The sequence below is a fragment of the Heteronotia binoei genome, chromosome 4, assembly GCF_032191835.1.
Source record: "Heteronotia binoei isolate CCM8104 ecotype False Entrance Well chromosome 4, APGP_CSIRO_Hbin_v1, whole genome shotgun sequence".
Lineage (NCBI taxonomy): Eukaryota > Metazoa > Chordata > Lepidosauria > Squamata > Gekkonidae > Heteronotia > Heteronotia binoei.
The window spans coordinates 77630269-77656626 of record NC_083226.1 but is presented as its reverse complement, the minus strand read 5'-3'; the positions used below and the strand labels follow the sequence as shown (position 1 = coordinate 77656626).

The following is a 26358-nucleotide window of genomic DNA, read 5'->3' as shown; positions in this document are numbered from 1 at the left end:
TGTTGTTAGACCTGTCGGCTGCGTTCGACACGGTCGACCATCGGCTGCTGAAGGGTCGCCTCGCCGACGCGGGGATTCAGGGGTTGGCCTTACAGTGGCTTTCCTCTTTCCTGGAAGGTCGGGGACAAAGGGTCGCAGTTGGGGGGGAGCTATCCCAGAGGTGCACACTCGACTGTGGTGTGCCCCAAGGGGCGGTTCTCTCCCTGATGTTATTTAACATCTTTATGCAGCCTCTTGCCCAGATTGCCCGAAGGTACGGGCTGGGATGTCACCAGTACGCTGATGACACCCAGCTCTACCTACTGATGGACGGCCAGCCGGTCTGCGCCCCGGAAAATCTAGATCGGGCATTACATGCCGTGGCTGAGTGGCTCAGACTGAGCGGGCTGAAGCTTAATCCTGCGAAGACAGAGGTCCTTTGCCTGGGTCGCCGCGGCCTGGGAGGGGGAATCCCCCTACCAGCCTTTGACGGTGCACCGCTGATAGCGGCGGACAGGGTCAGGAGCTTGGGGGTGCTATTGGAGCCTTCCTTAAAGATGGAGGCTCAGATAGCAGCTGCTGCCAAGTCCGCATTCTTTCATCTTAGGCGGGCAAGACAGTTGGCCCCCTTCCTGGAGTGCGACGACCTAGCAACAGTGATCCATGCCACGGTCACTTCGAGGTTGGACTACTGTAATGCCCTCTACATGGGGCTGCCCTTGTCCCGAACCCGGAAATTGCAGCTGGTGCAGAATGCCGCGGCCCGGCTGTTACTGGGTCTCCCAAAGTGGGGACACATTCAGCCGGGTCTTCGGACCCTGCACTGGCTTCCAGTGATATACCGAGTCCGGTACAAGGTGCTGGTTATTACCTTTAAAGCCCTATATGGCTTGGGACCTGTCTACCTGAAGGACCGTCTCTCCCCACACGTTCCCCAGAGAGTACTGAGGTCGGGAACACAAAATCTCCTTACTATCCCTGGGCCAAAAGAAGCCCGCTTGAAAGCCACCAGAGAAAGGGCCTTCTCTGTTATGGCCTCTACATGGTGGAATCAGCTGCCGGAGGAGGTGAGGGCCCTGCGGGACCTGGTTCAGTTCCGCAGGGCCTGTAAGACGACCCTCTTCCGGCTAGCTTATACCTAGCTTGAGAATTTAATGCAACTTGCCAGTTTTCCTCTTTTATATTTAGAATATTTATTAATTTTTAAGGTTTTATCTGTTTTAAATGTTTAATTCTTTCATATTTAAATATTGTTTAATTTTTATGCTGGATTTACTGTTGGAAGCCGCCCTGAGCCACTTGTGGGAAGGGCGGGATATAAATTCTAAATAAATAAATAAATAAATGTATACAAAATAATAATAATAATAATAATAATGCTCAGTGCTCAAAACATTGTAATTTTTTTCAGAGGTCATGTGACCTTTTATTTTAAAAAATGGTGTCACTGTACCCATTGATAGAGTTGAATCAGACCTGCAATTATAAGACAACAAAATGATCTGCTTGAATAGTGGATTATTGTTTATTGGGTCTGCTAAATTTATCTGTCTGTTTAATGTGAACAGTAAGAGCCACAGGAAAAGTGCTATCAGAAAGTTATGCTTGCGGCTAAATCTTAAAACTTAATAGAACCACAGCTTTTAATGATGGACCTAACTGTGCAATTAGCACAATTTATGATTGGATACAGTAGTGCAAAGTGGGTTAGGGTGAGGTTGCAATAATTTTCTCTAAAAAATAAACAGTCCAGTGGCACCTTAAAGATTAACAAATTATTGCAGCAGAAGCTTTCTATGTACTGAAATGTACATCAACTGGTCAATGTTTTTATATTCACAACTGATTACTCTTTTTATAGGATCTTATTTCAAACCAATCTTTCTTTGTAGCATCTCTCTACACCAAAACCCTGCCCTTCTGTTGCAAATATAAAAATGTCAGCCTGATGGAGGGATGCTTCAGTGCATCTGATGAAGTGAACTCTGACTCATGATTGTTTATACTGGGTCTGAAACAGATTTCCAGTGCAATCCCATGCAGAGCTACCCTTTCTAAGGCCATTGACTTCAAGTTACTTAGAAGGGTTTAACTCTGGCTAGCATTGCACTTTGTCTTTAAGGTGCCGCTGGACTCTTTTATTTCACTGCTTTGGATTTTTTGTATGAAATAGCACCAAAGACTTCTGTAACCTTCCAAAGTAAGTTCTTAAAGTAGTGCAGGATCAGAGCATAAATTAAGATTCCAAATCACACTTATACAAATAATTATGAGACTTATTTCTAAATATGTTTATATTGAGCTGCAACAACTTCCAATGGTGTAATGCTAGAGTTGTCACTGCAGGTGAAATATTAATACACAATAAGCACTTTGAATATTATCCCTTCTTTACAGAGCTTTATCATTCAGGCTGTACAGAACCCTTTTTCAACTACCGAAACAAACCATCTTCCAGTTTCTAAAGCCTGAGTATCTCTGAGCACCAGGCCCTCAACTATCTAATCAATCTGAAGTCTAGTCATTATTGGGAGCAGGCGATAAATAGAACTGTGTGCTACTGTGAGAAACTGGGTTTCAACTGCCAGCTGGAGAAATTTATGGACTTCAAATGACAGCTGACATAAATGAATCCAGCTCATAACTTCATTGCTGCCATTCTGGACTGCCACTCTTACTGAACCAAAAGTATAAGAACTATAAGGAACTAGAGAGAATATGCATCAACTAGAGAGAATATGCATCAACTGACAAGGCAGTTTGAGGCCATCACTTCCTCTCTTACTAAGCTAAATTTAGAATTATTGCTGGCCAGTTTTAAGACTGGGACAGCTCTTTATTTGCCCTTTCATAAGCATGGTGCAGGTGCTCAAGTGATCCTGGGAAGTCACTCTGGAAAAAGTGAATCTGCTTGGAGTCTGCTGCCTCTTGCTCTTCAAGGAACAGGTGATTCCAAGTGTCATTAACTTAGTTCACAGAACCTTCACACTCCATGAACATATATAGCTCATTTGGGGGCAATCATGCCATTTTTTAAGACTTAATTACCCAATGAACTCATGTATGAAGTCCTTGCTGTGGATTCTTGGTCCACCATCCAACATTTAATTGCAGACAAATTTTAACTTGGGAGACTCTTGATCTTGGTAGTTTCCGATGGGTACCCATTTTGACATGCAGTAGAAGAGCAAGAGTCCAGTTGCACCTTGAAAGACCAACAAGATATTCAGGGCATAAGCTTTCAAGAGTCAAAGCTCCCATGCTGTTTAAATCTTGATATTACACTCCAACTGCAGGACCACGCTGGCTCTCACTGTGAGCTTTATCCTACCCTTACATGCTGCTTCAGACAGTATACTTCAACCATTATCTCAAATGTTGCTTTAACAACATTGGCTTGACTGGTGTAACCATTTTAACACCCTCTACATGCAGCCCAGGGGCCAAATCAGCCCCCCGAGCAGCTGGTTGTCATCTGCTTCACTCTTCTTCTCTCTTGTTTCCTTCTGCATAGCAGCTTGCTTTGCAAGGCTTGCTCTATCACACAAGAGCTATAAAGCAAAACCTCTACTTTCTCCATTGGCTGATGCTCCTCCCTTGGGGAGGAAGGGGGAGAGGCGGAGCTTGCTTTGCCAGGCTCTCTCAATCGCACAGCAGAGCTACTGAGTCAAGCCTTTCTTCCTTTTATTGGCTGAGGCTCCTCCCCCTCCTGGTCCCCTGGGGAAGGAAGGAAAGAGCCATAACTTCCTTTGCCCAGTTCCCTGGATCCCATGGGAGAAATACAAAGAAAGCACCTTTAAAACCAATGAGTGCTAATGTTTTAAGCATATTTTAAGTTTTTTTTTTAAATCTTTAATTGTGTTTGTCTGTGTCCTTTATAAAGTCGATGTCTCTGCTACCTAATCTTAAATAAGTACACACATGGGCCAGCCCGACATGGCCCATGTGTGTACCTATTTAAGATTAGGTAGCAGAGATATCGACTTTATAAAGGACACAGACAAACACAATTAAAGATTTAAAAAAACAACAACAAGGTCTCTTTCATGTCAGATCCAGCCCTTATAACATGAATTTGACAACATCCCTGCTCCACAACTTATCTCAAGTTCAGGGTTACAAGGTGGTCCAGACCTCACATTCATCATCTTTCTTGTCTCTTAAAATTCATAGAGAGCCTTGACCATTTCCCATCTCACATCTTCTTTCTCACTCACAGAGACATCAGCAGACAAGTTATCTCAGCCCCTTTTAATAACAGGCCCTCACTAACACATAGTTAGTAGAATTGGGGGCTCAAACACTGTTCCATTCACAAGCTGTCAACATTTATTTTTATCCTATGATACAAATTTAGACCAAGTCATTAGTTTGCGCATGTGTTTCTTTCTCTGAGACATATGGCCCGTAGGGTTGAACAAAACAAGAAGTTAACTTTTATTTATGGCATGAACATAACACTAAAGAAATTAAGGTAAAAGTTAAAACACTTTGCTTCTGTTGAACTTCTCAACTGTGGTCCTATTCCCATAACTGGGATACTTTGTTACAATCATACTATTTTTGACCAGCTCCAAGAAGCTCTTTTTCACAGTTTCAGTCAGAAATCCTCTTTCTCCTCTCAGCTCCTTTGCTGCCCACTCCCAGCTCCTCTCCTAACAGCTGTGTTCCAGTTGTCTCTCCCCAGCATTCCATCATCTTAGGTCACTCTTAGGACAAAGCAGAACCTAGTCTGTCTGTATCACCATACATATTGTTTTAACTCTGTTGTTTTATTGTTGTGAGCCGCCCTGAACCCACTTGCAGGATAGGGCAGGGTATAAATCTAAAAATTAAATTAAATTAAAAGCTCACAATGCCCAGCCATTTCATATTTTCCTCTGGGTCTTAGGCTCAAATCATTGACCATGAGATTTCTGTAATGAATGCCAGTAAATCATAAGTAGAATTTCAATTTACAGATACACACCTAAACAACACCTGAACAGCATACTCAAGATTGCTACAGCACAGACATTATCTCCAGATTTTGATAAATAATTTGAATCAAGACATGTCAGTTGTCAGAGAGAAATAAACAAAATATTGTAAGAGTGCTAATCTTTTAAGAATGTTTTAATTTCTTTTAAAAAAATCTTTTAATTGTGTTTGTGTCCTTTATAAAGTTTATATCTCTGCTACCTGGCATTACGTTTTAATGCACACATGGCCTGGCCTGACAAGGTCTAATTTATGTTAGCTCTGGCCCTCATGACAAATGAGTTCAACACCCCTGTTTTAAAAGGTTCCATGAGGAGAAAAACTTTAGGGGAAAATTATTTGATAATATATCTGAGATTTCTTGCACAGAAATGGGTTTTGTAGTTCTTGGAAGTCAATTGATGCTTTAGCTACCCAAGAAGAAGTGTAATTTCTTCCACTGTGCATCAGTTGCTTAGTGGTAGCCTGGACGACCCAGAACAGTTGCCCTGCCTATATATTCCAAGCATTTTAGTCACATGGGCCCAGGAACCTTTTAGTAAACCCTGTCTAGCATGCAAGCCATCAGCTGCTCCTTAAAATAAAACCGTTGCAGAACAACAGCAGCAACTGAAGGGGAAAGGAACAACCAATTTCTACCAAAGAGAACAGATCTGACTGCTTGTCAATATGTCAGACAGAACACCATTTGAAACAGACATGTTAACCCTTAACCGATATGTTATGGAGAAGGGACGACGGGTTAAAGGTGCAACAGGGGAACTTACTCAGCTGTTGAACTCAATGTTAACTGCTATAAAGGCCATCTCTTCAGCAGTCCGAAAGGCAGGCCTTGCTCACATGTAAGTTGCCAGAATGGAGGAGAAGTGAAAATGTATAAGATTTGGCTGGATGGGAATGCCATATGGTGGGAAAGGTATACTTTAAATTGAGCATGCTGCTTCTAAAATCTTACTGAGCATGAATTGCAATCTGAGTGTTCAACATGACTGGAATGAAATGTTTGGCTTTTACAAGCCTTTGCAACTGAAAAAATATGGAGTGTTCTTCTTAAATAGCCAGCTATAAGAATTTTTTTTTGGCCAATGTTCAGTTTATGGAAAACAATCTGATGCAAATGCAAGCATAACCAAAACCTGTTGTCACTGTTCTTTGATGGTATTATTTTAGATATTTCATGCACAAGAATGATGACATTGGAGAAGTGTTATTAATATACTTTTCAAGACAACTGGAGCATCCCCCACTCAGAATTCTGATAGTCCATTATAGGAATGGTGGCATCCATGTCCATGGGATTAATAACATCATTCATGTAATCCAGCAGCCTGAAGAAACAAGAACATTCTACTGTTCTTGTGTGCCACTTCTAAAGATGTCAAGGTCAAACAAGCAGTCAAGTCAGTCAGTTCAGCGTCCAATGTAATAGAAAAAGCATTCCAGATTGCAAGGCTGAAAATACATGTTCATTATTGATTGGTTCAGTGTTGGCTGCACTATTGGACACTGCACTTTTTAAATATTAAAATGAATAAATAGCATCTAAATTATTTGGATTCGAGTCCAGTAGTGCTTGAGATACCATTCCCTGCCCCTGTCCCGAGTATAAGCTTTTGAGAGTCTAAGAGCTAGTTTGGTGTAGTGGTTAAGTGTGCAGACTCTTACCTGGGAGAACTGGATTTGGTTCTCCAGTCCTCCACATGCAACTGTTGAAGTGACCTTGGGCCAGTCATAGCTATCTCAGAGCAGTTCTGGAGAGCTCTCTCGGCCCCACCTATCTCAGAGTGTGTCTGTTGCAGGGGGGGGAAGGGAAAGGAGATTGTAAGCTGCTCTGAGGCTCCAAGTGAAGGGCAGGATATAAATCCAGTCTCCTCTTCTTCCCTTCATCTAAAATATTTCTAACATTTCTCAGTAATAGAAAAAACAGTAACAGAAACAAAACAAAAGCAAAGTTGGCAAAATTGTACAAGCCACTTTCCTCTTTGTTGTGATTTCCCTGCCCTGGAAATCTAGGCTGATAATTAGATTGACAGTCATAGTAATGTACTCTGGCATACTAAATGTTATTAGATAGCACACACGGATTATTATTTTGGGGGCTCTATCGTCAGGCTGTACAAATAGAGGAAAGCATACTCATCATTACACAAGAATTTTTCTACTCCTACCAGATTTCTTCATGGATGGGACAAGAAAGATTTGCTTGTATTGGATTATTGTTTGCAATATTTATTCAACCATGCAATTATATAAATGTTGCAGTTTTAAATCTTGCATTGTAGTCCAGTCACAGGTGGAAGACTGGTAGTCTAACAGTGCTATCCTAAGCAGAGTTACACCCTTTTAATTCCATTGAAGTCAATGGGCTTAGAAGGGTATAACTCTAATTATGGTAACACCACAAGTCACCACTTGATTGTGGGAGCTTTGCCTACTTATTAAAGGAACACTATAGCACATAGCATTGGAAAGCAGGTGATCTTGCAGATGAATTCTATGGACAGAAATATCCAATCAAGATAAACAGTCACTGACACATAAAAGATTATGTAGACACTACTGGCCTTAAAAGAGAACTCTTTGTGACTATACTGTGGTGTAGTCAGTGACAGTACACTAAATGACTTCAGGTTCAAAAGCTAAGAATGAGAAGATAGTGGCAATGTTAATGTTAATAACCGCATTCTTACAGGCTGTATTTTATTGTAATCACAGGTATGGAATAGCAGGCACTATGAATGTGACTGGTGATGAACAGAAGAAGCTAGATGTATTATCCAATTCTCTGGTTATCAACATGCTCCAGTCCTCCTACGGTACTTGTGTTCTGGTTTCAGAGGAAAACAAAGAAGCTATTATCACTCCCAAAGAGAAAAGGGTCTGTATCCATCCCAAAGAGAAATGGGTCTGTATCCATCCCAAGAGGGGAAGGGGGACTGGTTTCTTAATAAGCAGCAGATGGCGCTGGAGGAAAAGAAGTTCTGAAAGAAAACAACCTGAAAGAAAACAAATGTATTAGACAAAGTTAGGAGACCAGTGGCACCTTTAAGAGCAACAAAGTTTTATTCAAGGTATGACCTTTTGTGTGTCTGCACACTTCCTCAGACACATAGAAATGGAAGGTAACAGTTCAGACTTATGGACAGAGGCTGACCAGCAAATTAGCATGTAACATGCTAATGAAGATGTTTTAAGATATGAGGAGAAAAAAACAGAAATAACAAGTTAAGTTTATAGGGTCAACAGTAGTGTGGATTTAATTAAGGGGGAACAACAGCGAAGGAATAAATATGTCAACTTCCGATAATTAGAATGGACACTTTTACACATTTATTTGTCCATACATTAGAACTGTTACCTTCTGTTTCTATGTATTTGAGGAAGTGTGCATGTACACAAAAGCTCATACCTTGAATAAAACTTCGTTGGTCTTAAAGGTGCCACTGGACTCTAATGTTATTCTATTGCTACAGGCCAACATGACTGCCAATCTGGATCTAATCTATTATACAGACCAGAATAGGGGGAAAGAACTGGTTAATAAAGACTGAGTAATAAAGGCAGAGTGCTATTGCTAAATCCTAACCACAGAGAGAAGGAGACGTGTATGGAATCCTGGGGTTTATGGTTTTGTGAGGATAGTGCTGAACTACTGAAGTTTGGTATCCATGGGAAAACTTTACTTTGGAGCAAGAATCAGGGTTGCATTGTGAGTGTTCCAGGGACATAGCCATTTGCTGTTAAATTAAACTCATGCGTTGATAGTGTCAAAGCATTAACTGATCATTACATTCATAAATAGAATGAGAAAAACAATTTTGTGACACTAAGCCAGCCTCCTCATTAAGTGGAACAGCAGATAGAACCAGCACCAAGCTGCTGTGCTGCTTTGCTTTTTTGCTTCAGTCTTTCCTCATTGCCATGTTGTGACATTTTGTGACAACCTTTTCAAGCAGGCATTTCATCATCTATCATTTTGTAGGGCACCATACCTTATGCAGTATTTAATGAACCACGAGAATGCCACTTGGTTCTCCAACCAGATCTGCTGGATGCTTGTTGTTTGCACAACTGTTCTGCACTTTAAAATAGTTCCTGTCAAACAAAGTATGTTGTTCCTAGAATCTGGCAGCAGCTTGCTTAAGACTTCCTTTGCTTCTCCTCTTCCAGGGTAAATACGTGGTGTGCTTTGATCCGCTTGATGGCTCATCCAATATAGACTGCTTAGCTTCAATAGGAACCATCTTTGCTATTTACAAAAAGGTAAATGGATAAAGGGAAGGGAAGCTGATAGAGGGGAAATACAACACAACTCTGCCAGAAGAAAAAACATTATCTCCCTTACTTCTGCTGCCAGCACAAAAAGGTTGTTTTGTAGATCAAAGACCAGATATCAGTCCGTTACCACAGTGTCCAGAAGCCAACTCAAGTTAGGCTGTAACTGCATGTAAACTGCAGACCTGTCAGTTTAAAATGGGATCTGCCTTGGTCATATGGAAAATGTGAGCCCATTTTAAAGAGAAAAAGATAAATGGGAGGAGCAGGTGCTAACCCCACACTTAGTCCTTTCAGCATGTCACTTCTTCTTTAGCCAGTCACTAATACAGAAGTGATCCCAACTGAGAGAAAAGCATTTGAGGATACGGTTGGAGTGTGGTAAGTGGCAGATGAGGGTAAGGTGATGATAATCCTTTCCCCCCCTCTGGATCACCAAACATGCACATTTCTTGCTCAGACTGATCCAGAATCAAAAACTGACTTGTGTTTGAATGGACACTACAGTGCTAACCCAGAGCTATGCCCATCTAAGTTAATTGACTTCAGTACAGTTAGAATGTATAGTTCTACAGTATAGTTAGGTCTACATAGGCCTACCCTTGTGCCTGACCCAGAAGCTCCAAATGATCCAGAATGCTGCCATGTGGGTCCTCCCTGGAACCACTCGGACAGCACATAAGCAGCCTATGCTGCACAAGCTGCACTGGCTTCCAATGGGGCACTGGATCAGATTCAAGGTTTGTCTTTTGACTTTTAAGGCCTTAGCAGTCAGGGACCCACATACCTTCAGGACCGCTTCTCTCAGTATGCCCCCAGAAGAGTGTTATGCTCTGGGAGTAAGAACCTCCTGGTCCCCAGTCCAAGAGAGATCTGGCTGAAAAATTTTCTGTTCCTGGTGTCAGCAATGGCTATCAGTTAAATTCCCTTAGATTTTCTGAGGTGCAAAAATAATCTCAGTGTGACCATTCCTTATGTGGGAAAATGGAATTGTGAATGAGTCTCCAGATGGTAGGCTTGCCATTTATCGTCTAAAAATGCTAAAACAAATGTCCACAACAAATTTCAAAATGACTTGAGATGTTCTAATTTAGGAATGTTTTCACAAGACCACTTTATCATGATAATTTTTTCATCCTGAAATGATTGAATTAATTGGCTTTTAAATTACTGATACATTTTTATTGAAAATCTCTTTTAAAACCCTCCAAAAACATAAGTTAATTATGTATTCAGCAAAGAAATCTTATAAAAGAATCTGTTATTGCAGGGTTGCACCATAAATTGAAAGAAATTCTTATTTGCATTTGAAGATTTCCCCCAAAAATGTGTTTTGTAACAACATATAGAAATGCTGAAATAACTTTTCTGTTAGACATCAGAAGAGGAACCCTCTGAAAAGGATGCCTTCCAACCTGGACGCAACATTGTCGCTGCAGGATATGCCTTATATGGCAGTGCTACACTGGTGGCTCTTTCTACGGGGCAAGGAGTGGATTGCTTCATGCTGGATCCGGTACTCTACAAATACTACTGTCTGTGGATAATATTCCTTTCTTTGGATAGAGTTCTGCAAATATTTTTTACTCCCTATGAAAAGTATCCCTTATTTTGGGATACTTCTTGGGCAGCAAGCAAGAGTGTCAGGTTTTGTAGCATGGCTCTATGATATCCATTCCAAGAGAGGGGGATATGCCTTGTCCTTTGACAGAATTGTCTTCACCATATCATCTCACCATGATGGAATAATGTGGGCCACATGATCACTGATTAGCCAGGATGACATAGCCAGCAGGGAGCACTTGAAAACTAATTGGCAGGGAAGTAGCAGTTGTTTGGGGTGGAGAACAGATTGCAGAAACCATGGGGAAAGGTGATCCAGGAAAAGGAAGAAGAGAAACATTCCAAAGGTTTATTTTCACAGCCAAATGTTCACTGATGAAAATTTGGCAATATTGTACAGTGCAATCCTAAATAGAGTTAACAGCTTTCTAAATCCATTGATGTCAATCCTAACTCTGTTTCTCATTGCACTATAAATTGCTCTTTCTCATCATTCTGCTAGTATCAGCACTCTCTGATCTTTCCTTGCCTCCCCTGGTAAAGTCACAGCTGACTTATGGCGACCCACAAGATTTTCAAGGCAAGAGACATTCAGAGGTGGTTTGCCATTTCCTACCTTTGTGTCACAACTCGGGTATTTCTTGGTAGTTGCCCATGCAAACACTGACCAGGGCTTACACTGCTTAGATTCCGAGATCTGACAAGGCTATCTAGGCCAGGGTGAGGTGTCTATAGAGTACAAATTATGCACACTGAATCCAATGATCTGATGGTTGACTTGTCCAGGGCTTTTATTATTTTTTTGGTAGAAAAGGCCCAGCAGAAACTCATTGGCAAATTAAGCCACTCCCCCTGATGTCACCATTGTTTCACACAGGGCTGTTTTGTAGAAAAAGCCCAGCAGGAGTTCATTTGCATATTAGGCCACCCCCCCTTCCCCCCAATGCTAAGCCAGCCAGAACTGCATTCCTGTGCATTCCTGCTCAAAAAAATCCCTGGACTTGTCCAAAAAAGGGTATGTATGGCCAATGACTTTCTGCAAGTTTAGCCTTGATCTTTTAAAGCCAACACTAAATCAGCCATGTATCAAGAAAGGGTATCCACAAAAAGCATATACTTTTGCTTGTGCTAGGGCTGCCAAGTTCCCAGGCTGGGTGGGGGTTCTCCCACCCTGGAGGTTTCCAACCCACCGGCCCACACTGGGCCAGTGGGAGGATCATCCTCCGATGTCGCTGGTATGATGACATCACCATAGAGTTTTCCCTCCCAGATTGCTACAGCGTCCAGGAAAACCATAGAGTTTTTCCAGACACTGCTAGATTGGCTGGCACACATCGCCGGCGTGATGATGTTATTTCTGAGTGATGTCATCGCACCATGCACGCTTTGCACACACGTGAAAACAGTCCTCCGCCGGAGGCCGTGTGGAGCTTGGCAGCCCTAGCTTGTGCACAGTCTGCTGCTGCCAGTGTTACAGTTAAAAGGGACAGAGAAGAAGAGGGAATCAGAGAGAGACAAAAGTCATTTCCAGACATTGTAAAATGGGATAATGAACTCAAATAAGGAGGAAATGGGGAGGATTGGAGGAGAACTCTGCCACAACCAATGTGCATTAATTGGAATATAGATGAACCACATACACACTTCGTGTACATATTTATTTATTTATTTATTTATTTTATTCTGCTTTTATTCTGCCTTTCCCACAAAGCAGGCACAGGGCAGATTACATCAGAAATCAAAGCAATTAAAATGGTTACAAATAGATTACAATTTCAATATAGAACGACTAAAAGTAAAGAGAAGACATTAAAACCAAAATTTAAACTAGGCTGAAGAAACTCTGCCTCTACAGTAATAACCTATTGATCCAGAAGCCCATACAGATCTAGAACACTGGAATAAAGAGGGAGAGGCCCAAAAGCAGATGACATCTCACAGTTGTGTGTGATCTCTTGTGTGCACTTTGTTGTTGTTGTTGTTTTGCTTCTTCAGAGTTTCTGTTCACACACACACACATGCATACACTTGGACATAAATTCATATATACCAATAAATGTGTGAAAATTGGGGGGTGGAGCTTATCACTACACTTCAACTCCACTTCAACATGCATCTACTATCCTCCCTTAGAAAGTCTGTTAAGGGCTAGGCAGGGTTTGCAAATATAAGCTGGCTACAGGTAAAAAATCTTGAAGTAAGGATCTCTCTCTCTCTCTCTGGAAATCTAATGTATGTCTGATCCAATGGTATACGTGGCAGGCAAACTGATGACAGGCAGACTTCCATTGTTTGGTTAGTGTACCTTGGAAAACTAATGCTACAAAAAAGATACCATGTCTCCATTGTTTTCTCACATGAAGTGCTGCCCCTAAAACCATGAGGGTAGTATGATTCACCTTCATTTTAGACTTTTAATGGCCAATTGTTGTTCAAGTGTTGACTTCTTGTAACTGGTGTAGCCTGCACAGCCATTGAAACAGCCCCCCCACCAAATGATGAGTGACAAGCGACTTAACAAAAAAGCATAATGGACATCTGTCCTAAACTTTGGGAATGTGCCAAGCTTCAATTATAAGTCTAATTTTGTGAGAGACATAACAGAGAACTCAATGGCTGATAGCAGACAGCTGGTTCGGGGCAGCTTGAAGCTGTCCCAAAGACAGCCTGCTGGAAATAGAGAGCCCCAGAGCTTCCAGACAGCACTCGGAAAAGGGGCGGGCCATGGGCACCCAGGGAGCGTCTGGAATGCTAATGCATCCCATCCGCAGCTCCCCAGGTACTCTCCAGGCACTTCCCAGCCTTCCAGACCTTGGGGCAGATTTTCACGTGTGGATGCGCTTTTTTGGTCTGCCAGCCTCCAGCCTGCCAGGCAGCTTTAAATGCCCATCTGTTTTTAGCCAATGATTATTGTTGCTCTTTTGCAGTATGAAATAGAATATATGGCTAGGAGTCTGCTTACTTCTTCTAGCATATTTTGATTGAAAGCAGGAATTACAAAAACAGCATCAATCTCATGCAAAGCGAATCAACAGTGCCATCCTAAACAGAGTTACTCCCTTCTAAGTCCACTTATTTATTGGACTTGCACCTTTTAACACTGCTTAGGATGGCAGTGTCAATCCTGAAAGTTGTAGATTCTTACCGCTCAGGAGCCTGGGAAATGCAGCACAGTATATTGACAGTGCAGTTCTTTACAGAGTTAGTCAGTGGACTTTGTGCCTTGAAAGATAATACCCTCTTCGATTATATTTTTAAAAAAACACTCTCAAATATCAAGGTGTCCATAAATGTATAGCATGTATTAATTGATGTTCCCAACTATTCTATAGGCTCTTGGTGAGTTCATTTTGGTGGAAAAAGATGTGAAAATCAAGAAGAAAGGGAAAATTTACAGCCTTAATGAGGGTTACGCCAAGTACTTTGATCCTGCAGTGACAGAGTATTTGCAGAAGAAAAAATTTCCAGAGGTAATAAGCCATTTTTTCTGTGCTATTTCCAACACGTTATTGCCATTTATTAAGCTGAATCAGTCTGATCAACATTATATGTAAAGTGGTAAATTTTAATATTTAACAGCACAGAAACCCTGCCTAGGTAATGTTACCCAGTTTAGTTCTCATTGGCTCTTTATCAATTAAATTAAATCTCCAATATGCTCAATATAAGGGCATAATAAAGGATACGTGGCTTTGCAGTTGAATATACTTAACAAACTCTGTGTCCGGATTTTTCTGTGGTTAGAGATAGGTAACATAGAGATATCTAAATACAGAGTCAATTTACCTTATTTGATTGCAAAACAAGACTTTAGAATGCACTCATTATGCAGGTCACATGTTCTTAGACTTGATTAGAATAAACACAAAAGTTATCAGAGTTTGAAAAAAGAGTTGCAAGACATTATGCAATTTTAGATTCAGTGATCTCTAGAACACAAAATTTCACATCACTCAACAAAAAGGATGCACCAAGCAAGAGCGAGCCTTGTGACATCTTTAAAAATTTACAAATATGCTGAAGCAGACGCTTTTCATGAGTCAGTGACAAATGCAGGGAGGGAACATAGAAATCTCTCACTTCATCAGATGCATGAAGTGATTGCTTCACTGAGTAGATCAACAGAGCATAGATAAAAGAAAGAGAAACAATGTTTTTACAAAGCGAAGACAAAAGGCTAAGTAGTTCCAGAAATAAGTGTGTCACGTTAGCATAATTACATTAGCAGAGCACAAATAACAGGCTCCATTCAACAGAGCAGAGATCTAATCAGTTGAGGAACTGACAAAGCTTGTTCAGTAAATTCATTACTAGTTGGGAATGGGTCAGTCCCACTCTGAATTGATCATTTACAGTTGACTGGAACTACGTAATTTTCATTGGTATTCTGAACAGGAATCTTTTGTATCACTCAGGCTTTTTCGCATTTCTTAGTAATCTCTCAGATTCCTAGAAGGAAATATTTAATGTCTCTGCTTTGATATATTTGCTAAGTTTTGCCACCAGACTTCTTGCTAGTTTTACTACCACAAACTAATTGATTTAACCACACATTGCAAACAAAACTGGACCATCAGTGAAAAAGAAATCCAAACACATCAAACCCTTTGGACTGGAACAGGTGGCACAACTTCTGTGAACTGGAGTTCACAGAAACAGTTCTTCCCAGGCATTTCTTGTGGGCTGGGGGTGTTCTAGCCGGCTAGCTTACCAGCTATCATCATCATCTGATCAATCACCCCATCGTAGCTAGTGCTGGGTTCTGGGTGATTTACATCAGTAATACAACATATTACAAAATTAAAAATAGTTAAAACAGTATAAATAAACATTTTGTAACCCTCCCCTCCCATAGCACCCTGCTCCTTTTACTGTTCCAGACTATTTTAATTAATTAATTAATTTTATTTTATTTTATTTTATTTTTAGCCCGCCCTTCCTGTAGAACAGGCTCAGGGCGGGTTACATCATAAAAACAGTCAACAGTAAAAACAGTAAAAGACCAATTTAAAATATATAAAATCTAAAATATATAAAATCACTATAGGTGTCATATTGTGGGGAAGATTTATTTATTTATTTATAACATTTATTGGCCTTCTTGCTACCATATAGAAATTCAAGGTGGTTTACGTTGTAAATAACAATGAAATAAGATAGAATACACAAAAAACTACTAGTTATAAGTCTATAATTGAAAACTGTTAGTAGGCAGGAGAACTAATCAAATGCCATCATGAACAATACTGTCTTCAGCTGCCTCCTCAAATTGAGACTGAGGAGCCAAGTGCACCTAGGATGCCTCTGAAAAGACTGTCTCTCATGTTCTCACTAGACAAGCTTCTTTGGTCTGTGGTACAGTCAAGAGACCCTGTCCTTGTGATGTTAGCTCCTGGGCAGAAATATATGTGAGAAGACAGTCCTTTGGATATTCTTGTCCCAACTCCTAAAGTGTAATTACTGGCCCCACTCAGCAGTCTAGCTGTAGCATTCTACACTTGTTGCAGCCTCTGAAGAATAGCCCTGAGTAGAGTGCATTTAAATAATCTAGTCCAGAAGTTACTAAGGCATGGGCCACAATTGAGTAGCATTCCTAAAATGCAAGGCTTTTTTTGTTGAAAAAGTCCAGCTGGAATTCATTTGCATATTAGGCCACACCCCCTGACATGAAGCCAGCTATAATGGCATTCCTGCTCAAAAAAAGCCCTGCTAAGATGTGAACCTAGGTATTCAAGGAGAGTGCAATCCCATGTTTGATGGGGGAGATCTCAGTTCCCTGGTCTGACTTTCTACTAATGCAGAGCACCTCTGTCTTGTCAGGATTAAGTTTCAGTTTGTTCACTGTCATCCAGTCCATTACTGACTCCAAGCACTGAATCAACAACTTCCTCAGAATTAGATTAAAAAGAAAAGCAGAGCTGGGTATCTTCCAAATATCGGTGACACTGCAGCCCAAATCTCCTGATGTCCTCTCCCAGTGGCTTTACGTAGATTTTAAATAGCATGGGGGATAAGACTGAACCTTGAGAAACCCCACAGACATGGGGCGGAGGAGGAATCCCCCAACACCACCTTCTGGGACTGGCCTCTCAGACAGGACTTGAACAGGCATGACACTCTGCCTTCTTAAGCACAGGTGGCACAACTCTCAGGGAAGCATCTATACTCTACTTACCCACCAGACATAAACAGGGGACTAATTGTCTGAGAATCAGTTAACTATTCATGAATAGTTACTGACACTATTCATGAATAAAGAACCAGTTTGGTGTAGTGGACTTTAATCTGAGAGAAATGGGTTTGATTCCCCACTCCTCCACGTGCAGCTGCTGAATGACCCTGGGTCAGTCACGGTTCTTAAAAAAGCTGTTCTCTTAAGAACAGTTCTCTGAGAAAACTCTCAGCTCCGCCTACTTCAGAAATAGTTTTACCAGGGTTCTGCTGGTGGCTTGGAACTTGAGGACTGCTGAAGGCTGTGGGCTAATACGCTGTTATACCAAACTGCATGATTCCTTTAAAAGTCTTCTCACTTGGCTTCTATGGTGCCACCAACTTCCTTTGCAAGGAGAAGGTCTTCTGCCCACGTACATTCGAGAAAATAGATCTCCGCCAGTGCACATCATCAGTCTTGTTTGCTTTAAAATAGTGTTCCAGTCACTCCACATCAAGGTGGCCAAACTTGCTTAACATAATAGCCAGGGCTTTTTTTGTAGCAGTAACTCCTTTTCATATTAGGCCACACACCCCTGATGTAGCCAGTCCTCCTGGAGCTTACAATAGGCCCTGTACTAAGAGCCCTGTAAACTCTTGGCTACATCCTGCTTCAAAAAAAGCCCTGGTAATAGCCATATAGAATAAATGTTTGAGAGCTACAAGACATGAACATCAGATGTTTGAGGGCAGGCAGGCAGGCAGGAAGGAAGGAAGGAAGGAAGGAAGGAAGGAAGGAAGGAAGGAAGGAAGGAAGGAAGGAAGGAAGGAAGGAATCAAATTGAAGGGAGGAGGGAGAAGTGGAAAGAAAGCAACTTTAACTTTAAATTCATTCTCCAAGCTGCTGGCTGGCTTGGCGAAGTGATTTAAAGAGACAAATGACTTCTCCAAACTGGCCAATGGGGTGGTGGGGGCTTCAAGAGCCCCATAATATGTGTGAAAGAGCCACATGTAGCTCCTGAGCTGCTGTTTAGCCACCCCTGCTCCACGTACTCAGACCTCCCACTTGCTCCATCAAACTCCAGCATCACACCATGGATTGCTATGGTCATGGTATCTTTATCTTTGTTACCAGTGTAATGATTCCACAAGCACACCATGTTAAAATGATTGCAATTTTATTAGAACAAAGCAGGTCAGTTACTTCCTGCCTGTCATTATTGTAGCTTGCTTATTCCTACTAAACATTATGGGTTCTCTACAGAACACTGACATGATATTCAGATTATGTCCCATCAAAAATAACCTAATTCTCCAGTAACTAAACTTCCGTATAGCAGCATGATAGGCTACTAATTCAGTCCTGGTGAAATCACTTCCTGTTCTTTCAGTTGTGTTTTTTGAAGAATCCAGCAAACCAGACTCATGGTGCATTCACACGACACTAAATAATGCATTTTATATCTGGACTTTTGCTATTCTTCCAGATGTAAAATGCATTATTTAGTGTAGTGTGAACGCACCATCAGTGTAGAAAATAGGCTAACTTGTATGCAACCTTTGTATCTTATGAAGTTGCCATAAAATTATAAATCTATTTGGATTCTTTTGATTATATTTTCAAACTCCTTTCACTAGAAACTACTTTTTCCTGCTATGACAATCTTGATTTTATTGCTAGCTTCATGGATTGAAGCAACTTTAGGCAAAACTTATAAGAGTTCTCTGGAAATTGTTATTAGGGCTAACATGCATAGCAATAATTCATGCAGTTGCTTTAAAACAAAGAAATGTCAGTTTTGAGGAAAGCAGGACCACTTCCCAGTTTCCTCAAAGATAATAGGCAAGTTAAAAACAGGAACTCTGTGTTTCTGGGTATATCTGTACAAACCAAAATAGAGCTGAAACACCTGACACACAAAACCGAACTGCTTGTGTGACAGATCTTTTCTACTTGCTGAGGGAACCCACACAGCCGCTTATGATTCTGTAGAACCAAGTTTGTAAACCTTCCCCTCAGTTACAAGATATTAATAGGGTAACAAGTGAAAGGCTTTGAGTTTGCTGCTGAGAGCTAAGTTTAATGGCAGGCAAGTAGAATGTGGAGATCACTGAGGCAGGTTTACAGGTTGGTTTTAAAGAACAGATCACCAGTATAGGGCTCCAGGTAATCAAAGGGAAAACCTAGCTGAGACACATAATTTTAAGCTAGTTACGGCTTCAGAATATGGTTTAAATTTATTTAATGTTTTCACCTACAAACAGGTTTTCACTGACTAACCACTAGGTCAAATCCTTTCATACACAGAAGGTCCCTGGTTCCATCCCTGGCACTCTCAGATAAAGAAAGCAGATGCTGGGAAATACCTCTCAATTGTGAAATGATGTCTGCATGGTAATACGTGGCAAAAATTAAGGTTGTTTTATAGGATTAAAAATACCCCTTTAACTATCTATTATAGACTCAGTCTTTCACCAACCTAAAACCTCTAATAGTTGAAGTCTTGTTGTGTTATAAGAGAGGGCAGGAAATGAACTGTATACACATGCAGCTCATGTTAGGATAGTTTCCCTTTACTTATGTGGTTGGTACTTCCTTCTTAAAATACAGGTGCAAAACAATACAACGTATCTCAACAGAAAGATGGAAAAGAGAAGAACATATCACAAGAGGAATCTGCATATACATATATCAAGAACCCTCTTAGTTTTAAACATGAGAATGCCTTATTAGATGGAGGCATTTTATACTTGATCTCACAAATACTGGGTATGACTTTCAAAAGGAGTGCTTTGGCAATACCAAATGGTCTCTGGAGATTTGTAGTCATAAACCCTTTCTGAGAACCAAATTAGACAGGACAGCATCTTTGTAGCCACTATGAAGATGCCACCATTTAAAAGTTATTTTAAAATGTTGTGAGGGCCCAACCTTGACTTGGGGCTGTAGTGCCACAGGCTGAAGCACTCTTTTCCCTGCTCTGCCTTAAGGGAGCTTTGACTTTCAAAAGTTTATGCCCCCAAATCTTGTTGATCTTCTGAAGTGCTACTGGACTTGAATCTAGCTGTTCTGCTGCAGACTAACATGGCTAACTTCTGAAACTACTCGGAATTACTCTGAAACTATGTTGTACCCCATGCCTTATCAAGTACTACTCTCCCACCCCCAGCTGATTTTGTGCTTGAAAAGGCATGGAGGGAATATGGGACAAGAGCAAAGCATTTTATAATTGCTTTAAAATGGCAGCAGCCTCATAGTGGACTCACAGCATTTTAAAGTCACTCTAAAGTGGCTGCAGCATCTTTGTGGTGTGGCCATGAGGACACTATCATGTCTAGTTTAGCTCTGAGAGTCTAGTTGTAAGTTATTCCCCCTCTATTCCAAGTAGGGTTGCCAAGTCCAATTCAAGAAATATCTGGAGACTTTGAGGGTGGAGCCAGGAGATTTTGGGGGTGGAGCCAGGAGACATCAGGGCAGAGCCAGGAACAAGGGTGTGACAAGCATAATTGAACTCCAAGGGAGTTCTGGCCATCACATTTAAAGGGACCGCACACCTTTTTAAATGTTTCCTTCCCTAGGAAATAATGAAGGATAGGGGCATCTTTTTGGGGGGTTCATAGAATTGGACCCCATGGCTCAAACATTTTGAAACTTGGGGGATACTTTGGGGAGAGTCACTAGATACTATACTGAAAATTTGGTGCCTCTACCTCAGAAAACAGCTTCCCCAGAGCCCCTGAAACCTCCAGATCAATTCCCCATTATACCCGATGAGAATCAATCTCCACATAGAGAATAATGAAGTGCTCAGCAGACTCCCCCCCCCCCCCATTTCTGGTGACTCTGAAGAGGGATTGGCCTCTCTACTCACGAGTTGCTGCCAACTTCTTCAAAGTAACACAGACATACCATCCCAAGAGGAAGCCTTTCAATCAGCGACTGAAGCCTCCAGAGGTAGAAAGGCACATGGTCCTCTGGGAGCAGAGCTCCCCCCCCGCCAGCCAGACTCCCCAAGGAGACACCACCTGGCAGCCGGAGAGGACACAAGTCCCAGCATGCACCTCGCGAAGGGAGGCTGGACTGGAGTGAATAGCAGGCCAGCGGTGGGCAGGTCTTTCTGATCCAGAGGAATGGAGGAGCCTGAAGCCTGTGAGGGAGGCAGGCAGGGAAAGAGACACGGCGCCATTTCCCGCACCCCCGCTTCTGGATTTTTGGAGAGCGGGGGAGGACGCTGCTAATTCGGGGGTCCCCCGGCAGGGCGGGGGGGTTGGGAAGCCTAATTCCAAGCTGCCAGGCAATATCTATTCCATTTATCATCTGAAAGAGAAACCTGTCAGATTCTAACTAGCAGCTGTAGAATGTGGCTTAGCATATGACAAAAAGAAAAATAAAGATTTCAGTGGAAGACTGCACAAGGCTAGTACTGAGCTGCCAGGGAAAAGTGAAACTAGCTTTGTAGCTTTCCCCTAAGGGCCAAACTTCACATTACTCAGGAAATTTGTAATAGAATCTCACAATGTGTCCTTTCCAGGGGTCGTTTTGTAGATAAATAGGCGGTGGAGCTCATTAGCACAACTCATTTGCATATGCCGCCCCCCCTCCAGCCAAAAAGCAACCCGATGCAAGAAAGGAGAGCCCTGGGCAAGCGAGGCCTTCTTGGGCTGGCTAGAGATCCAGCCAGCCCAAGCAGGCCTCACTTGCCTGGAGCTCTCCTGGGCTGCTGCCCACCCCCCAGTCAAAAGGCCAGCAAGTGATCCGCCACCCAAAATCACATAAGAAGTGGAGAAAGGGTAGCATGGACTTTTCCAGGGGTTAATGAAGGCTGCTGGGGTGTGGCAAAGCACCTGGTGGCTGACTGGCTGCCCGCTCTCCTAATCCACAGATTGTTATGCAGCTGTATCTACTATTCAATGGACAAAGTAGGTGGGGAGGAGGAGGGGGGAGAACCCTCAGAATAGGGTTGCCAATCCCCGGGTGGGAGCAGGGGATCCCCCAGTTTGGAGGCCCTCCCCGTGCTTCAGGGTTGTCAGAAAGCGGGGGGAGGGGAGGGAAATGTCTGCTGGGAACTCTATTATTCCCTATGGAGATTTATTCCCATAGAAGATAATGGAGAATTGATCCATGGGTATCTGGGGCTCTGGGGGGGGGCTGTTTTTTTAGGTAGAGGCACCAAATTTTCAGTACAGCATCTAGTGCCTCTCCCCAAAATATTCCCCAAGTTTCAAAACGATTGGACCAGAGAGTCCAATTCTATGAGCCCCCCAAAAGGTGCCCCTATCCTTCATTACTTCCTATGGAAGGAAGGCATTGAAAAGGTGTGCAGTCCCTTTAAATGTGATGGCCAGAGCTCCCTTTGGAGTTCAATTATGTTTGTCACAGCCTTGATCTTGGCTCCCACCCCCAATATCTTCTGGCTACACCCCCAAAGTCTCCTGGCTCCACCCCCAAAGTCCCCAGATATTTCTTAAATTGGACTTGGCAACCCTACCTCAAAGGTTCAGGAGCTGTGTTCCTGTGAGCTCCTGGTGAATCTGAGGCCTGCTTCTTTCAAATGAAAAAGCAGCCATGAGGCTGAAACTGGGCTAGACCTATGGCTCTGGGGAAAAGGGAGAGTGGGCTTAACTGTGGTGCTTTTTCTCTGTTAACAGTGCTGGGCTGGGAATGTCTGTTACTGCAGTGAAGGAGGAAGGCAGAACAATATGGGCAGCTGTCTCTCCTTCCTCCCTAATCATGGCCAACAGCAGTTTGAAGGGGTTGAAAGGATTAACAATCCTCCCATTACACCATGATCTTGCTCCAATTCAAGGCCCTGTGAACACTTTTTGGTTTGTAAAAAAATGTGAGGGGGAATATTCATGGATTCCTGAATATTGGGCAGATTGTCTCTGAATTCCTTGCAACTTTTCAACAACCTTCTTAAACTACTGCCCCAAATTAGGAGTATTCCTAGCTTGCAATTCTGAGACAGTGATTTCACTGAAGCAGGGGTCTAACTATGATTAACTTCTACAGAAGCAAGTAGAATTATAGGGAATCATAGGGAAGACACCAAGAAAGACAAAAATTAGCTTAATGTTTGATCTACAGATCAATGTCTTCTTGGTCTCCCTCATTGTTAATGTGTTGATCTATTTGAGTTGTCAGATCCTCACCTGGATACAGTGCCTGGTCTTTGAATGCCCAAAGGCATTGAAAGAATCACATTGACTTCTGCCTTTTACCTCTGCCACCCCATCTTCCAGTAGGTGTTGGAAACAGTAGAAATCTCATGTTGTCACATGGTATTGTGAGTTTGTAAGACTGTCTTGTAAGAGAGCAGTAGGTGCATCCTTTCTCACCATCTCTGAGCAATGATCTAACAACCATTATCTTAATAACTGAACTTTTCCTTATTTCCCTGTCTACAAATGTTTGCCTTATACAGGGAGTTGTTTTTTCATTTGGTCATATTGTTAGAGATAAGGATGTTCACTTTCTCAATCAAGTTCCAAAAATGGATGTGAAGTAATGCTGTCTGTTTTACAGGATGGCAGTTCTCCTTACGCTTCCAGATATGTAGGGTCCATGGTGGCTGATGTTCACCGTACCCTTGTATACGGTGGGATCTTTATGTATCCTGCTAATCAGAAGAGTCCAAAAGGAAAGGTAACTTTCTCATCCTAAGCTTTTGGGTGCTGAATTGTATTTGCACATATTGTTATAACAGGGATGATTTTATAGTAGTAGTAGAAAAAGACGACATTGGATTTATATTCCACCCTCTATTCTGAATATCAAAGTGGCTCACAATCTCCTTTATCTTCCTCCCCCACAACAAAAACCCTGTGAGATGGGTGGGACTGCGAGAGCTCTCAGAGAAGCTGCCCTTTCAAGGACAACTCTTGCGAGAGCTATGGCTAACCCAAGCAGGGCAGGCTCACCCACTAGGCAAACTAGGTGGTTGCTTAGGGAATCAGCAGGGCAGGGGTACCGAATTTGGCCTTTCCCCCCTGGCAAACGTCTAGTTTGCCCAGTCCTTGGCCTCCTTCTCTCTCCCTTCCCCACCCTAGGTTTATTTCAATGCCCAGAAGGGCAGCTGAGCGCCACTCTCGGGCTATTTAAAGGTGTGTCTACCCCTGCTGATCAGCTGATCAGCGGGTAAAACTGAGTGGCGCTTACTATGTGTGAACACTGGGACAGGCCAGCAGCAGCACAAAGGAACTGTGTCCTGAAAAGGTACCACTGCTGCTCCCTTCTCCCCACTTCCTTCCCATCCAGGAAGGGAGGAGGAGGGAGCAGTGGCAGCTGCACTCTTTCATGACATGATTCCTTCGTGCTGCTGCTGGCCTGCCCCGGCACTCACACACAGTGAGCGCTGAGCAGTTTTACCCGCAGATCAGCTGATCAACGAGGGGGAATGTTTTTAGATAGCCCAGGAGTGGCGTTCGACTGCCCTTCTGGGCATTGTAATAGACCTAGGGTGGGGAAGGGAGGGAGGAGAAAGCACAGTGGGGAGGGGGGAGGTGCGGGGGGCACAGTGCCATGGGGGGAGGTGTAAGGGGACTGCGGAGGGGGCCGGTGGGCTGCAAGTCTGCCTAGGGTGCCATGCGCCCTTGGGCCAGTGCTGGACCCAAGGCCATTCCAGCAGCTGCAAGTGAAGGAGTGGGGAATCAAGCCTGGTTCTCCCAGATAAAAGTCCGCACACTTAACCACTACACCAGACTAGCTCTATCAAGGAGACACTGGAGCTGAGGTTCATTTTAATTTAGAATTGCTTTTTTATGGAAGCTTTTTCTGCTCTTGTGGAATCCTTTTCTTTTTCAGCAATGTTGTATTTTTACAATTAAGCATTGGGTTTCACGTAATAGTTGTGAAGGGTAAAGACAGATGCAACTGTTTAGGTGTAGTGGAGGTGAATATGCTTTTGCTGCCTGGGAAACACACACACACACAATTTTGTAGAAGCAAGCTTTTTTGCAAGTTTCCAGTGCATCCAACAAAAGTTTGAGGTAGTGGTTAAGCTCCTGGACTCTTATCTGGGAAAACCGTGTTTGATTCTCCACTCCTCCACTTGTAGCTGCTGGAATGGACTCTGGTCAACCATAGCTCTTGTAGGAGTTGTCCTTGAAAGGGCAGCTGCTGTAAGTGCTCTCTCAGCCCCACCTACCTCACAGAGTGTCTGGTGTGTGTGTGTGTGTGGGGGGGAGAAGGTAAAGAAGATTGTGACGTCTCTGACACTCTAAGATTCAGAGTAAAGGGTGGGATATAAATCCAATATCTTCTTCTTATGTGATGGGCAGGGCCAGCCCTGCCACTAGGCAAACTAGATGGTTGCCTAGGGCATCAGCCTTCTGAGGGCACTGAATTGGGTACCCCCCATGTGACGGTGATACTATCAGTGCCAGGGAGGCAGAAGTTAGCCTTGTTTAGGGCGCCAGACAGCCTAGGGCCGGGTCTGGTGATGGGAGGCTATTAGTTAGACAACTGCATATGTACTGACACACATTAAGTTCAGCAAAGACTGAGAAAGGAAATAGGTAAATTAACATCATGAGGAAAGTGTACAATCTTTTCCTCAAGCAAAATTAGTTTTTAAAAACCAGTCAGTCAGAGGAGACAATAATGCATCAGTGGCAAATCATCCAAATGCTTTGAAGTTCAAAAAATCTCTTTAGCATATCTGATGAGTAATCTTAGGCTACCTCAAGAAAATGGAATAAGATCCTGAAAAGTCCTTTGATTGCTTGCTGATCTAACTCAGAATCCAGTATAAGGAGTTTTCTCATTTCTTGTAGCTCCGGCTCCTTTATGAGTGCAATCCCATGGCGTTCATCATTGAGCAGGCAGGAGGGATGGCTACCACAGGAACAGAAGGAGTGCTGGATGTGAAGCCAGAATCAATTCACCAAAGAGTACCTTTGGTCCTTGGCTCTCCAGAGGATGTTCAGGAATACCTTGACTGTGTACAGAAACACCAGAAAAGTAGCTAGCAGTCATCAGAAACTTCCCATCTGGCTGTTCCATGGCATACATGAGAAAAACTTGAAACACAGAAGTGAGAAAATTTCATCCAGTTGTCAGTAATAGGAATTCTCACTTCTTATTTGTTAGTTTTTAAGTTCCTTTTCTGTCAGAATAAAATATAAGATTTCTAGTCTAATTTTCTGTAATACAAGAATGAAAACAAAGTCCAGTTGGTAACAATTTATCTCCTTTCCCCAGATAAAACATTTCTAATAGCTGGGGTCAACCCTACATCTTGCATCAATTCTGCTCATTTTCTGCTGTGCATGTTTCTTTCCCATTGACCACATTACACCATCAGTCTTGTGACCAGTGAGGTCATATGTTTATCTTCTTAATAATATTTGCTCTTGGTAGTTGATCAAAATAACAATGCTGTTGTCCTCTGCTATCAGTCCACATTGGTT

At 42.5% G+C, this 26358-nt stretch overlaps 1 protein-coding gene across 1 annotated transcript; it reads left to right on the top strand.

Annotated features, from left to right (window-relative positions):
* The first annotated feature begins 5513 nt into the window (after positions 1-5513).
* On the top strand, positions 5514-26161 carry LOC132569399 (fructose-1,6-bisphosphatase isozyme 2). Its single transcript, XM_060235451.1, has 7 exons — positions 5514-5801; positions 7675-7837; positions 9130-9222; positions 10610-10750; positions 14130-14267; positions 23474-23593; positions 25723-26161. Exons 1-7 carry the CDS (start codon positions 5629-5631, stop codon positions 25915-25917), a joined length of 1023 nt encoding a protein of 340 aa, XP_060091434.1. The 5' UTR covers positions 5514-5628; the 3' UTR covers positions 25918-26161.
* Positions 26162-26358: the final 197 nt, after the last annotated feature.

Excerpts from the sequence above, each read along its gene's own strand:
- LOC132569399 (XM_060235451.1), top strand. The coding sequence starts at position 5,629 with ATGTCAGACAGAACACCATTTGAAACAGACATGTTAACCCTTAACCGA. Across the intron at positions 14,268-23,473 it reads AGAAGAAAAAATTTCCAGAG|GATGGCAGTTCTCCTTACGC; the intron begins GTAATAAGCCAT and ends TCTGTTTTACAG. Across the intron at positions 23,594-25,722 it reads AGAAGAGTCCAAAAGGAAAG|CTCCGGCTCCTTTATGAGTG; the intron begins GTAACTTTCTCA and ends CATTTCTTGTAG.